The sequence below is a fragment of the Dermacentor albipictus genome, chromosome 4 (assembly GCF_038994185.2).
Source record: "Dermacentor albipictus isolate Rhodes 1998 colony chromosome 4, USDA_Dalb.pri_finalv2, whole genome shotgun sequence".
NCBI lineage: Eukaryota > Metazoa > Arthropoda > Arachnida > Ixodida > Ixodidae > Dermacentor > Dermacentor albipictus.
This window is the reverse complement of record NC_091824.1, coordinates 171,163,850-171,176,476: the sequence shown is the minus strand read 5'-3', so window position 1 is coordinate 171,176,476 and position 12,627 is coordinate 171,163,850. Positions and strand designations below refer to the sequence as shown.

Below are 12,627 nucleotides of genomic sequence, written 5' to 3'. Positions count from 1 at the left end.
GTCAAGCGACCATGGCGGTTACCGGCATCCGCGAGGAAGTGCATTTTAACACCATTTTCCATGAGCTTTCTTGCTCCCATCGTCCGCGAAGGTGACAGTGAACCAACAAACAATACTCGGTCCGCCAAACATGTTTCGCCTTACTGGTGCCGCATTTAGAAGAGGTTTAAATGCAAGCCAGTTGGTGCGGATCATTCATCTTAAGCAGCGCCAAAAAACAGACGGACAGGGAAGAGCACAGGACCAACGCCTGTCCGAAGGGCACGCATTGTTGGCTTCACGAAGCGATTCGTCGCAGCGGAGTAGGATAGGCTGGAAGGTCACTATTCCGGCTGGCCGATCGTAACAAGTCGTACAAAATGGTAACTGATATCTCCAACGCGGAGCCAGTATAGAACGCGACGCGACTACCGTCTAAAAAAAGTTCAGATATGTTATCTGTTCGAATTAGATATGCGTAAGGCAACTTTTATTTTATAGTAAATGATAATTACGTTTCAAAGCAATAAGTTGAGATTCTGGATTTTATTTGACTAACGTTTAATACCGAGCATGTCATCGCACGCTGGCATTCACCGCCTCCCAAGATCAGCTGTGGAACTCCCCTTGGAAGCGGACAATTCTGCTCACATGCACATAACCGATTTCATGCTGTAGCACGTGAAAATAAAAATTGGTAATATGAATATGGGTAGGCTGAGATGGGGGAGGATGGCCAAATAATGAGAACGTCTACGGGATTGGCATAAAGGTAGCGCCTCGTGAATGACTAGCAGTGTCGAGCTTTGCACACATGAAATCTGATTATGACGAAATTCGCAGTCGTCCAGCTTACCCAGGCAAACTCTGACGCCGCTCGAGAAAGGAATGAAGCTGAACGGGTGCATATTCTTGCAGTTTTCCGGCAGGAATCGCTCGGGAATGTAGTTCTCGGGGTCCGCGAATTGCTCCGTATTTCTGTGCAGGCTGTGAATGTTGATCATGCACGTCGTTCCGGCCGGCACGGTATAACCATCTGGGTAAAGAAACGAAGAAAATGTATTATCCACATTTCAGCAATATTGCTTTCTTTCTGCGATTATCTTCTTTTACGCTTCTTGGCGAGAACCTGAGGTAGTTAGCTTGATGCCTTGCTATTCACAACCCAACAGAAGCGGGCTACAATAAAATGACCGACACGCTGTCTGACCAACCAGCGACATCATTTCCGGGTGGAGCAAAGCCTTTTTTGGCAGCAAAACAAAATGCACCCTGGTAATGTAGCAATAATAATAATATATGGGGTTTTACGTGCCAAAACCACTTTCTGGTTATGAGGCACGCCGTAGTGGGGGACTCCGGAAATTTTGACCACCTGGGGTTCTTTAACGTGCACCTAAATCTAAGTACACGGGTGTTTTCGCATTTCACCCCCATCGAAATGCGGCCGCCGTGGCCGGGATTCGATCCCGCGACCTCGTGCTCAGCAGCCTAACACCATAGCCACTGAGCAACCGCGGCGGGCGGTAATGTAGCAAGAACAATAACGAAAGATTGTGAAAGAAAATAAAGAAGGGCCTTGTGTTTTAAAAGGTAATTATGTGAATCTAAAGACTGGGTCTATATGTGGCATAACATCTTAATGTAAATAGAGCGTAAGAAGCGTGACACGTAAGAAGTGGAATATAGGCACACAAGCGCTAATCAATATGACCTGCGTTCTAAAGGAAGAAGAAAAAAAAATCACGAAGCTGGTGAATAGCTTCCAGGTTTTTAGGAAATAAGCCGGATATAATGAATGATTTGATATGAATTCGTTAGAACGCTGGTGTTCATTGACCTCAAGTTAGCGACCCTGAAAAAGAGCAGATCCCCAAAGAAGAGGTATCAGTTGCTTTCAGCACGTGCGCGATATGCATATTGTAAAAAAAAAAAGTTGCGCTGTTCAAGCATGATAGGCTATCGCGCAAGGATTACACCTACCAATAACGAGTTCCTCGTCCAGTTCCCGGCCGATCAAAGGAAACGGCGGACACAGACGGAGTGACTCCTGCGTGTAACGACAGGAACCAGAATAAGCACATTAGAATAAAATACCCTTTGAGTTGCATTCTCAAATATTTTTTCCCATGCATAGTTGGGCATATCTTCGATAAAAATAAATCTTGGTACTAAAAAAATGCAGCTCATATCATCACGTGCTATTAGGGAGAGGCTTGCATTCTTGAGATGTATTCATTAAGGTTTTCTTTAAAACTGATGGTAGCGCTAAAAGGGACGAACACGCGGTGAAAAGACGTTGCGCCTATCTTGTGCGACATCTTTTTAGCTCATATTGATCGCATTTCGGATCGTGATTCTATTGGAGTCCCGGTTTTAAAGGTTTTTAGGTATGTCGATGATTTTCTTGTCATTTTAAAAGCGCGTAATGACACCTCTTTTGAAGATTCTGTACGACAGGTCTTAAGTACTTTTAACAACCATGGTAAAGGCCTGGCTTTTACCCATGAAGTTCCGCAAAATGGCGAGATACGTTTTTTAGACTTCAGGCTGAGGATAACTAAGGGACACACCTGTTGGGCGTATTTCCTGCGCGCAAAGAAAGAGCTTTTGCCCTATGAATCGCCTCATTCAAAGACCGTGAAAAGAGCAATTGCATCGCTCTGCATGGAATCGGCGCTTCGAAAGTCGTGCCCATACGAAATGCTTTCTAGTTTTGACAATCAGGTTCGCAGGCTTTGGCCGCAGGCTTCCCTTGCTCAGTCCTTGTAGCAGTCGCTGAAACCCTCCTCACGAAATTTGGTCCCCAACGAATGAATGCTGCACCTGAACGCGTGAAGACCAAACCTGAGGGAGGGACCAAACCTGCCTTACACTCATAAGGTTTCACACAACCTCAAAAAAGTGGCCAGCAGGCACAACGTGCCGCTTGTTTTTTCTGCGCCAAACAAGTTGGTGAAGCTGCGCCCCTGCATTTGCAGTGAAGGTCAGCGCGGTTGCAAAAAGCAGCATGAAGATGCCTTCGTCAGTATACCACTCCTTGTGCCCTAGGAGTGGTATACTTGACTCCCCTGTCCTGCGGAAAGTGTTATATCGGGCAGACGGGGCGTTGCCTCAATGACCTCTTAAAGCATAATTCTCAAAACTTAACAAAACGAAACAAGCTTGCGAATTTAGTTTCGCATGTGATGGTTTGCGAGTGCGTGCCACGGTTCAAAGAAGCAAAGGTTCTTGGCAGAAGTGCAAGCGCTAAAGCTAAAGTTTTGCTGGAAGCATTCCACATACAAAAAAAGGAGGGTCCAACAGTACACGAGTCGCAAAGTTTTGTGCATTAGTTCACAAATGCACAAAACATTGTGACTCATGTACTGTTGGACCCGCCTTTTTTGTATGTGGAATGCGTTTCCTTTGCCAAGTGACAAGGAGTAGCCGGTGCTACCATAACAACGCCAACCACTCCTAATATTCATTTAAATAAAAAAAAAGGTGGGTCTGTGCATCACCGATGTTTCGATACATTTGTACTCGGCTGAGCGCATGCTTCTGGAGAGATTTGAAAAACCGTTATATATGGCTTTTCATCAATTGGTCATGGGTTTCACTTCTTGCTGCTTGGGTGTTTTATCATTTCACTTCCCGTGACTGCTTGCGCTATTACGATATCATTATTTGTAAAAGAAAGCTGGCGCAGTTTAGTTGTGCGCATGTGTTATGATTTTATTAAATATTGAACCCTTTTCAAAAATAAACCAGTAGTCAGTAGCGTTCCCTCGTCGTCGTGTTGTCTTTTCACCGCGTGTTCGCCGCTTTTAGCGCTACCATCAGTTTTAAAGAATGCATCACCAACTAGTCCAGCACCAAGTTTATTGACTCATTAAGGTTTTCTTGATACTGTTGATCGTTCGCGCACATTATTTACTATTCAGTTTAGCCAAAATGTTCCCAGTCTTGTGCAATAGAGTTGCTCTTTGTACTTTAGGCCTTAAGGTTTTAGCATTTAAACTAAGCAGTGCACGAATTCAACTAGCAGTCACAAAGGCTGTTGAACATTTCCAGCCAAAAGGAGGTTAGAAAAGATCACAAAATGCGCTTACGGCTCAATATTTACAACAAACATTGCTTTCGTAAACATTCTCACGGCTAAGCAAAGAATGTGCAGAAAAACCAAATAATCTAATCATCTTGTAGTGTCAAGATACTGTATTTTGCTGCCATTTTGCTGCTGTAGTATAAGTCCGTTACTCAAACAGGCTTCGCCCGTATTCTGGTTCAGTTAAAACGTTACCCTCAGCGGACCCTGAAAGTTAGATATCGACAGAGCATGAATAGCTATCTCTAATATCAAGCCTGATGCTTATGCATCTCCCGGACTCAAATCGCTCATGAGTAGTAAGAAGATTTCGTATAAATTAACACTGGAAAGTTACGATGTACATTTCTATCACACGTTTCCATTTTCTGACTTACCAAACTTTTTATCTTGCAAGTAATGACCGATACAGCATTCCTCAATTTAAATTTCTCAGTCCAAGAGTTTACAAATTCTTGGGGCTTTCCTAGAAACTTGCCTTGATGCAGCACTCGAGGTAAGGAAGCTGCTTGAGGTCGCTTGTGGTGATATCGGCTTCAATGCCCCGTCCTAAGGCGTCATCCAGCTCCTTCTGCAGTTTGGCTTGCTTGTCCGGGTTCAAGCCAAGAAGGTACAGCGTCCAGCTCATCGCTGCTGACGTGGAATCGGCAGCCTACGTTGAATAACCCGCTCATTTGAATATGGCCTTAATTCTTGTACGTTGACCGAAAATTTACTAAGTCCCTAGGGATGTAAGAATGACTTCAATACTATTGGCCGATATATCAGAACTCACAAGAGCTCTACGTATTTTGCAGGGCAACTGTATATCAGTAAGCTAAGTGGTATCGTTTCGCAGTATTTCGTAAACAAATCTTCCTGTATATCGAAATCTCTTTACCACTGACAACGTTAAGTGCAGATCTTGGTGTCGTCTGTTAAGGGACCGGCTATACCGTTATACCAGCTGTTCTATTTATAGAGAGCGAGACTGCAAAAAAAGAGAGAAAAACTGCATGATTTCTTTTCCCGCTTTCGTTACCATATACAACACCGCCACCAGCTTTACTGAAATCCTTGCTGCCATCACAAAATTTCCGAAGGTTAATGTGTCATATTATTATTTCCTGCAGACTTGATATGTGTGCAATCAACATGTCACATGTCTTTTTTCGTGACGTCTTCACACTAATCATAATAATTTGTCTGCAGTCAGTGCAACCTGCAACCTTCAACCTTCAACCTTCCATTGGCTTCCAAGTCACTGCGGGATTATCGGCAATGAACGGGCGGATCACGCTGCCCGCTCAGCCCATACTGAGGAGCACCACATCCCAATTCCACTTTCTAGAACTGACGCAGCACGGTAAGCTCCGCCTACTTGCTCGGCAGTGCACCGCGTCGCAACGGAATGAGCCACATTTAGGAAATACGCGACTACTCACTTGATCCAACATTAGATCTTCGAGCGCCATCACAGCTTCGCCGTGGAGACGCCACGCTTCTATATCGACTGCGGTTGGGCGTTGCCTTTACCAAAGCCTATGCATTCCGCATAGGGATGACCTACACCGCAACCTGTGACCACTGCGGCCATCTCTCTCTCTCTCTCACTCTCTGTGTGTGTGTGTGTGTGTGTGTGTGTGTGTGTGTGTGTGTGTGTGTGTGTGTGTGTGTGTGTGTGTGCGTGTGTGTGTGTGTGTTAACGTTTTCCTCTCTGTCCTCTTTCTAACCTCTATCTCCCATCCCCAGTGTAGGGTAGCAAACCGCGCACTGATATGTTAACCTCCCTGCCTTTCCTCTTTATCTCTCTCTCTCTTTCTTGTGAACGAGTCTGAGTTCCTTTTTATTTTGCGAGCCTTAAAAAGAAGTTCAACACTCACACGAGACGGTCTCTATCTCCTGTGCGCGATCCGCGCACTGTCGGCTTTACGCCTGTCCTTATCGCAGCACCGGCAACGCAAGTTGGCACCTCACCACTCCCTTCCGCCATTTTTTTTCCTCATCAATAAAATGTTCATTTCTCTTCCTCCTCCTCCATGGTGACACGCTTCGTGTATCGCCTTACTTCGCGTGTGCCCACTGGTCGCGCCTCCGCGGCACGCAGGAGGCAGGTTTGGAAGGGAACTATAGAGGAAGGCTCACTGCGAAACGCCGAACATGCGCTCACATGCGAGTAGCCTGTGCTGTGTAAATTTTCCCTTTCACCGTTGCGGCCAAGGTCACACAAAGCGTGATGCTACGGAGCTGTGGGCTGTGGTGTTGAAGTGAGCGATATCGACGTCTCCGAGTTTTCTATAGGTTCGGTCGGCTCACTTGCTCATTTAAGAGTTCCCTCGACCCCTCCACTGTTTTGTGATGATGGCAGTCGTTCAGCGCCGCTGACGACTGGCATCGTAACGCTGCTCGTTTGCTGGCCGTGTCGCACATCTATGCTTGTGCCCCTTTCTATCATGAGTAGTACGCCTGTTCCTTCGGCGACGCGGCAGGACTGTCCAAGTGCTACAGTGTCCAGCGCAACTTTCGAGAACAACGAGGTTAGCTGGACTTTCAGCAGCGCTCTCGTGAATCGTAGTTAGATTCAACGTCGGCAATGTAGCTTTCACGCGGGCGCTTTCGTGCCATCGAGGACGGGAAAAAAGCTAGAAGGCAGCATGATGCCAAGAAGCTCGCCTGTAGGCAAGCGAGCCTCCTCTGACGCCGCACCATCACTGTCTATCTGGGGCCTATTTGCGCGATGATTGTTGGGGAGTAGCTCCTACACGGTTACCAGGTATGTTACATACACTATTTCGTACACGGTAACTCTTAGTGGCACCTTCTTCACAATCGAACATCGCTACGCTTGCGCATCACATTAGAAAGGAAATTTTACCGTGAGCCTTCCTTTATATATTTATGAATATGCTTCGAGGTCGTCACGTGACGTTCCCTTCTAGTCTTTCCCCTTCCTCCATGTTCGGGACATGCGTGCAGTGCGATTGAGAGTAAATATGTACGTCAGCAGTGCCACTGTTAGAACTGAGCATCCGCACTTATGGCCCGTAGCGTCGTAGACAAAGCTACACTGTGGCCCGATCAGGACTAAGGAAATTATCAGAGCCTAGCGCCGTGTCCGGCAACTGAAAAAGAAAAGCCGTGATCCCCACATTCTGCGCTGCCATCCTGGATCGTAGTTAAAAAGTGGCATTACCTAGAGTCGTTTTCTGTGCACAATTTTAGTCACTCTTGTTTACGAGGTGGTCCTTCATGCCGCAAAATGCTGGAAAGGACAGAGGTCTATTTTGAACTGCAAGAGCGCACATACACGCAAGTGCGTATTGCATGCACAAACACACAAATAAAAACTACCATATTTATTTAAAATATCCCTTTAGTACATGTTATTTACACTTAGTGGAAATACATTCAGTACTGCCAACATTGTGCGCCATACATATTTGTTTCTTATAAAACATTGTGATGTACAGGGAATAAGTAATTTGCTTCTATGTTTAAACGTTTCAGATGCTCAGGGAGAACAATTGCCGGCTAAGCATGCCAGGCTTACTCCACCTGCTGCTACAGCAATACTACCACCACAATCATCTTGTGCATGACCTTTTAAAACCGTTTAGCACTTGTAATCCCTCTGCATGTGCGATACATTAGTCTCGTATGAAGCTATGTTAATTGGGAATGTGTTCAATGCACGAGAAAGCTTGTGTTTGCTAGAGCCTGTAGGCCAAGTAGGCCTGACTGAGTCTGATTCTGGTGAGCCGAACTGTCCAAGTGAACGCGGTGGAGTGGAATTTCGTTCCCAGTAATACCTAAGCAAAAAAAAAGTAAAAAAAAGAAACAAAATACTTTTTGAGTGAGTCTGGGTGAGGCGTTTATTTTGCCGCCCTGTGCTTTTGACTTTCCTCCGCCCTTATCCAGCGCAAGATTACGCGCCCCTTGCAGATGCGTAAGAAAGATTGCCGTATGGTTTAGCACAAGTCCTCCTTGTTCATCGTTCCATAGAGTTTCGTACAATAACTACTTGAGGGAACTCTAGCGCTAGTGTCTACGGGAGCTGCAGCATGAGAATTATGGGAAGTATATGGATTTGCGTATACTTAGCCCTTCTGCCTTCAGACGGATTCGTGAGTTTGTAAGCTCGTCAGTTTCAACAATGCAGCGCGTAATAAATAATTAAATAAACAATATTGAAATTGTCTGATGGCAGGATTCGAGCACAGAACCTCTACCACAAGCACGATATTGAAACCATTACGCCACGGATGCATGCGTCGACAAGCGACATATAACGCCCTTATTTATTTTATTTAGTCATACTGTTAACCCTCACTTGAGGGTCGTTACAGGGAGGGTCAGTAATTGAATTGTGCATAGAACAAACATTGAAGATCATTTGTAGGAGAACATTTATAATACATAGAACATTTGTAGAAAAAAAAACACACAGCTACATGCAAGGAACAAATATAAGCTATACAGTGTGAGCGAAATACTTATCAAGGCCAACCTCGAAATCACTCATAGCATGTTTTTGTACCACATCATTCGGTAATTCATTCCACAGTTTAATAGCGTCAGGAAAGAAAGAAAAGCGGAATAAGTCCGTTCGAGCTATTATTGGTTGCACGAATGTACTGCGTGTTGTTCGTGATAACCTTTTGTGAAAGAGCGTCAGATAATCATCCTTGTTTATTTTCACATCTGCGTGTAGCATTTGAAGAAGCAATTTCAATCGCTGCTTCTGCCATCTTGATTCCAGTGATTCCAAGTTACATATTTTTAACATTTCAGTTACCGAGTCACGTCGTCGATATTTAGAGCAGATAAATCGAACTGACATTCTTTGAATTCGTTCTAGTTTATGTTTTAAAACCTTTTGATGGGGGCTCCACACAGCACCAGCGTATTCTAGTCTCGGACGGATATATGTCTTGTATGCAATCAACTTGACTTCTTTCGTCGCCTGGCGTAATTTCCATTGCAAGTAGCACAACTTCCTGTATGTTGATTGACAAATATTTTCAACATGAGGACGCCAGTTCAATTTATCTGTGATGGTTATACCCAAATGTTTGAAGCTACATACTTTTACCAGTATATTATCAGCAATATTATATGTGAACGATATCACTTAATTCCTTTCTTTTTGTTATGTGTGTGTAAGTGTTTCTTTTAACTAATTTCCATACCCCATTTTAGACACCATGAGCTTAAGTTTTGAAGGCACTGGTTGAGTTTAAATTGATCTTCCCTGCATGTTACCGGACAAAAAATTAGGCAATCATCTGCGAAAAGCTTAATTTTTACAGGTGATTAGACAACCGCTGAGATATCATCAATGTATAGCAGAAAAAGTAGTGGCCCTAGTACAGAACCCTGCGGCACGGCCGAATACACCTCACGATTTCCTGAAATAGTATCTGCCACTCTGACTGCTTGTTGGCGACCAGTTAAATACGCTCCTATCCAATCGAGAACATCCTCACTAAGACCGACCTTGCGAAGCTTGTAGAGCAGTTTACGGTGTGAAACTTTATCAAAAGCCTTCGCAAAAGCTATGCATATAACATCGACTTGTACACAGGCATCTATAGCAACACAGAAATCATGAATCGTTTCGATCAACTGCGTTACAGTTGAAAGGCCACTGCGGAATCCATGCTAGAATGGACATAATAAGTCATTTTGTTCCAGAAATTGTCGGCTGTATTTTGCCACTATATGCTCAAATATTTTACACCACACTGATGTGAGAGACACAGGCCTATAATTGCTCAACATTGTTCGACTGCCGCCTTTGAAAATTGAGACCACAATTGCTCTACGGCAATGTTGAGGTAGCGAGTGCCATTTTAAAGACTTCTGAAATATAATTACTAGGTAATACGACAACCACTCCGCGAATCGTTGTAGAAATTCATTCGGTATACCGTCAGGCCCACATGTCTTTTTCGTGTCCGGAAGGAGCAGCTGATCAAATATGCCTTCTCGGTTAATATTAATATTAGCTGCTTGAAGTGGCAATGTAGGAGCCGATTCCTATTCTTTGTTGTCATCCTGGTACGTACAGAACACTGACTGGAATTATCGATTGAATCTGTCAGCGATATCAGGCTTTTCCGTAACTACTTCCGTTCCTTCTACAATCTGTTCAATTGCTTCATTCGTTTCCTTAAAAAACCGCCAGAACTTTCGTGGAGAGCTCTTCAGAAAGTTAGTGAGGGTGCTATTAAAAAATTGTTTTTTAGACTGTGCCATCTCTGCCTTCAAGTTTTCTTTTGCATGCGATATTTCCATCGGGAACCTTTTATTTTTGCGCAGTCTTCTTATTCTGCGCTTCATCTTAATTATTTTTCGGCTTATCCATGGGTTTCTTCATTTTGTTTTTTTAGTGCGAGTTGGTACGTAGTTATCTAAACAGTAGTGCACAATTTTCTTAAAACGTTTCCAAAGCTGTTCAGCCGACTCAAGCCTTGATATCATCTCAAATTCGCTAAGCGATGTTTCTAAAAAGTCAATGATAGTCGTATCATCAGCACGACCGTAGTCTTTAACATGTACTTACATGAGCGTGACGCTTTGCTCGAATGCTGATGTCACAGAACACGTCAACCACAACCATTCTGCGGTCCGATATACCGTCCTCAACTGATACGGCGTAATCGTCCACTTTACTTGAAATGAAAACCAAGTCTAACAATGACTGTGACGTAGGGGTGATTCTTGTGCAGTCTTTTACAATTTGTGTGAGATTATTAGAAAACATTAGCTCTAATAGCCTATCAGCGCTACGGGTTTCTACATGACCAGTTGAAAAGCTTTCCCAGTTAATATGCGGTAAGTTGAGGTCTCCAGCCATTATTAGTCTTGTGTTTCCATTTACATGATCACACAAAAACATATTTAAGTCCTCTAGAAACTCGGGCGGAGTGCTGGGCGGTCTGTAGACGGCCCCAATAAGATACGTAATGTTGGCGTAATTCACCTTGCACCCCACTGTTTCTGGTAAATGGCAATCCACTTTTATTGCCACCAATGTTCTTCTAGTTATCACCGCCACGCCACCACCGCGAGTGTCCCTATCCCATCGAAAAATCGTGTATCCCGGCGGCACAATGCAGTTATCCGTTATGACACTATTCAGCCATGTCTCTGTTATGACCATAATGTAGGGACTGTATGTAATAAGTAAGCATTCTAAATGTGTTACTTTGTTTACAATGCTTCGCGAATTTATTGAAAGAAATTTGAGCTATGATCGCGCCGGCTGAGGTGGGATTCCGCCCCCACTATCCACCGCTCCAGGCATACGCAATCCGCGATGAGCGGAAGCTTCAGAGCCGTCGTGACGTTTTGGTTTATCTTGTCTATACTTGCACTGACAAGGAATGTTCCGTTTTCGATCCCATTCGTAGAGCTCACCGTTTACTTCAAGCTTATCATGAATCAGCTTCACTTTTGCGCCATTTGCTCTTTCTGCTTCGCCGCTTCGCCACAACTTCTTTCTGACGTCGACGGTTTCCTTCGCGTAATCATTGCTGATGCTAATGGTAGACCACTTCAGCTTTCCACAGTTTTTGAGAACATTTTCCTTGTCCGAGTGATTATAAAAATTCATAATGACTGGTCTTGAACTATTTGGTTTTTCCTTACCCAGCCGGTAAATTTGGTCTACTGATTTCACTATAACGCCCAATTTTACTTCGAACAGATTACCAACAACGGCTCCCCTCAAATCTGATTCGGCTTCACCAGAAGTTTCAGGTAAGCCGAAAACGATAAGGTTATTGCGTCTGCTCCTGTTTTCATAGTCAATTAATTTCTGCTCCTGTTGCCGAACCATAGTTTCCAGGCTAGTAATACGCTCACCCATTTCCTCAATAACTTTAAGATAGCCGGTCAATTTGTCAGTTTTAGTATTTAAATCGGATACCTCCTCCTTTATAGCATCTATCTTAGATTCAAATGAAGCCTGATTTTGTAAGATTTGCTCCAACATCTCAGCTGTCTTTGGCCCGGGGTTTTCCTCAACGTCACCTGACTTCAAAAGCATCAGCACTGCAGACCAGCAATCAATGACACTAGCAATACAGTTGTGAGGGCACGGCAATAGCAACAAAAATCGATTGTCGCTTCGAATTTGATGAATTTATCAAGAGCAAGCCCATGCCTTGAGAGGCTTGGCGCGTTTCAATTTGTCCAGCTCGACAAGCTGAACCATTGCAATATTAGTAGCGATTGTGCGTGATCGCAGCGTCTTCTGCACTTCGGAAAGTATGGCTTGTCCAGAAATTTACGACAATGAAGGCATATAAAGCGTAATAAACGAATCCATAAACATGAAGATCAGACAAATCCCTGTGCTTCCCATCATTCCCATGTTGGCTCAACGATTGCAGCGCCAGATTTTCCTCTAGGGCGTTGCAGGAAACTCTATGCATAGTTCAGAAGCATCAGCGGCACCTACTTCTAAAAACGCAATGAACTGAGCGCAATGTCAACTGCTCGTTTCTTGCTTTTCTACAGACTAGAAGTTTGATGTTGTAATTTATTTAATATGATATCGCATTGGGGGGGGG

General features: G+C 44.1%; 1 protein-coding gene across 4 annotated transcripts in view; it reads right to left on the bottom strand.

The window, feature by feature from the left end:
- The window catches only part of LOC135902447 (cytochrome P450 4V2-like), a 160,504-nt gene that overhangs the window by 4,254 nt on the left and 143,623 nt on the right, over window positions 1-12,627 (bottom strand). For all 4 annotated transcript variants that reach the window (XM_065432528.2, XM_065432527.2, XM_070537807.1 and 1 more), the window contains 3 exons: window positions 4,548-4,721; window positions 1,963-2,029; window positions 836-1,015 (listed from right to left, as the gene is read on the bottom strand). In XM_065432528.2, coding sequence (XP_065288600.1) covers window positions 836-1,015; window positions 1,963-2,029; window positions 4,548-4,721 — 421 coding nt within the window. The remainder of the gene's footprint in view (window positions 1-835; window positions 1,016-1,962; window positions 2,030-4,547; window positions 4,722-12,627) is intronic.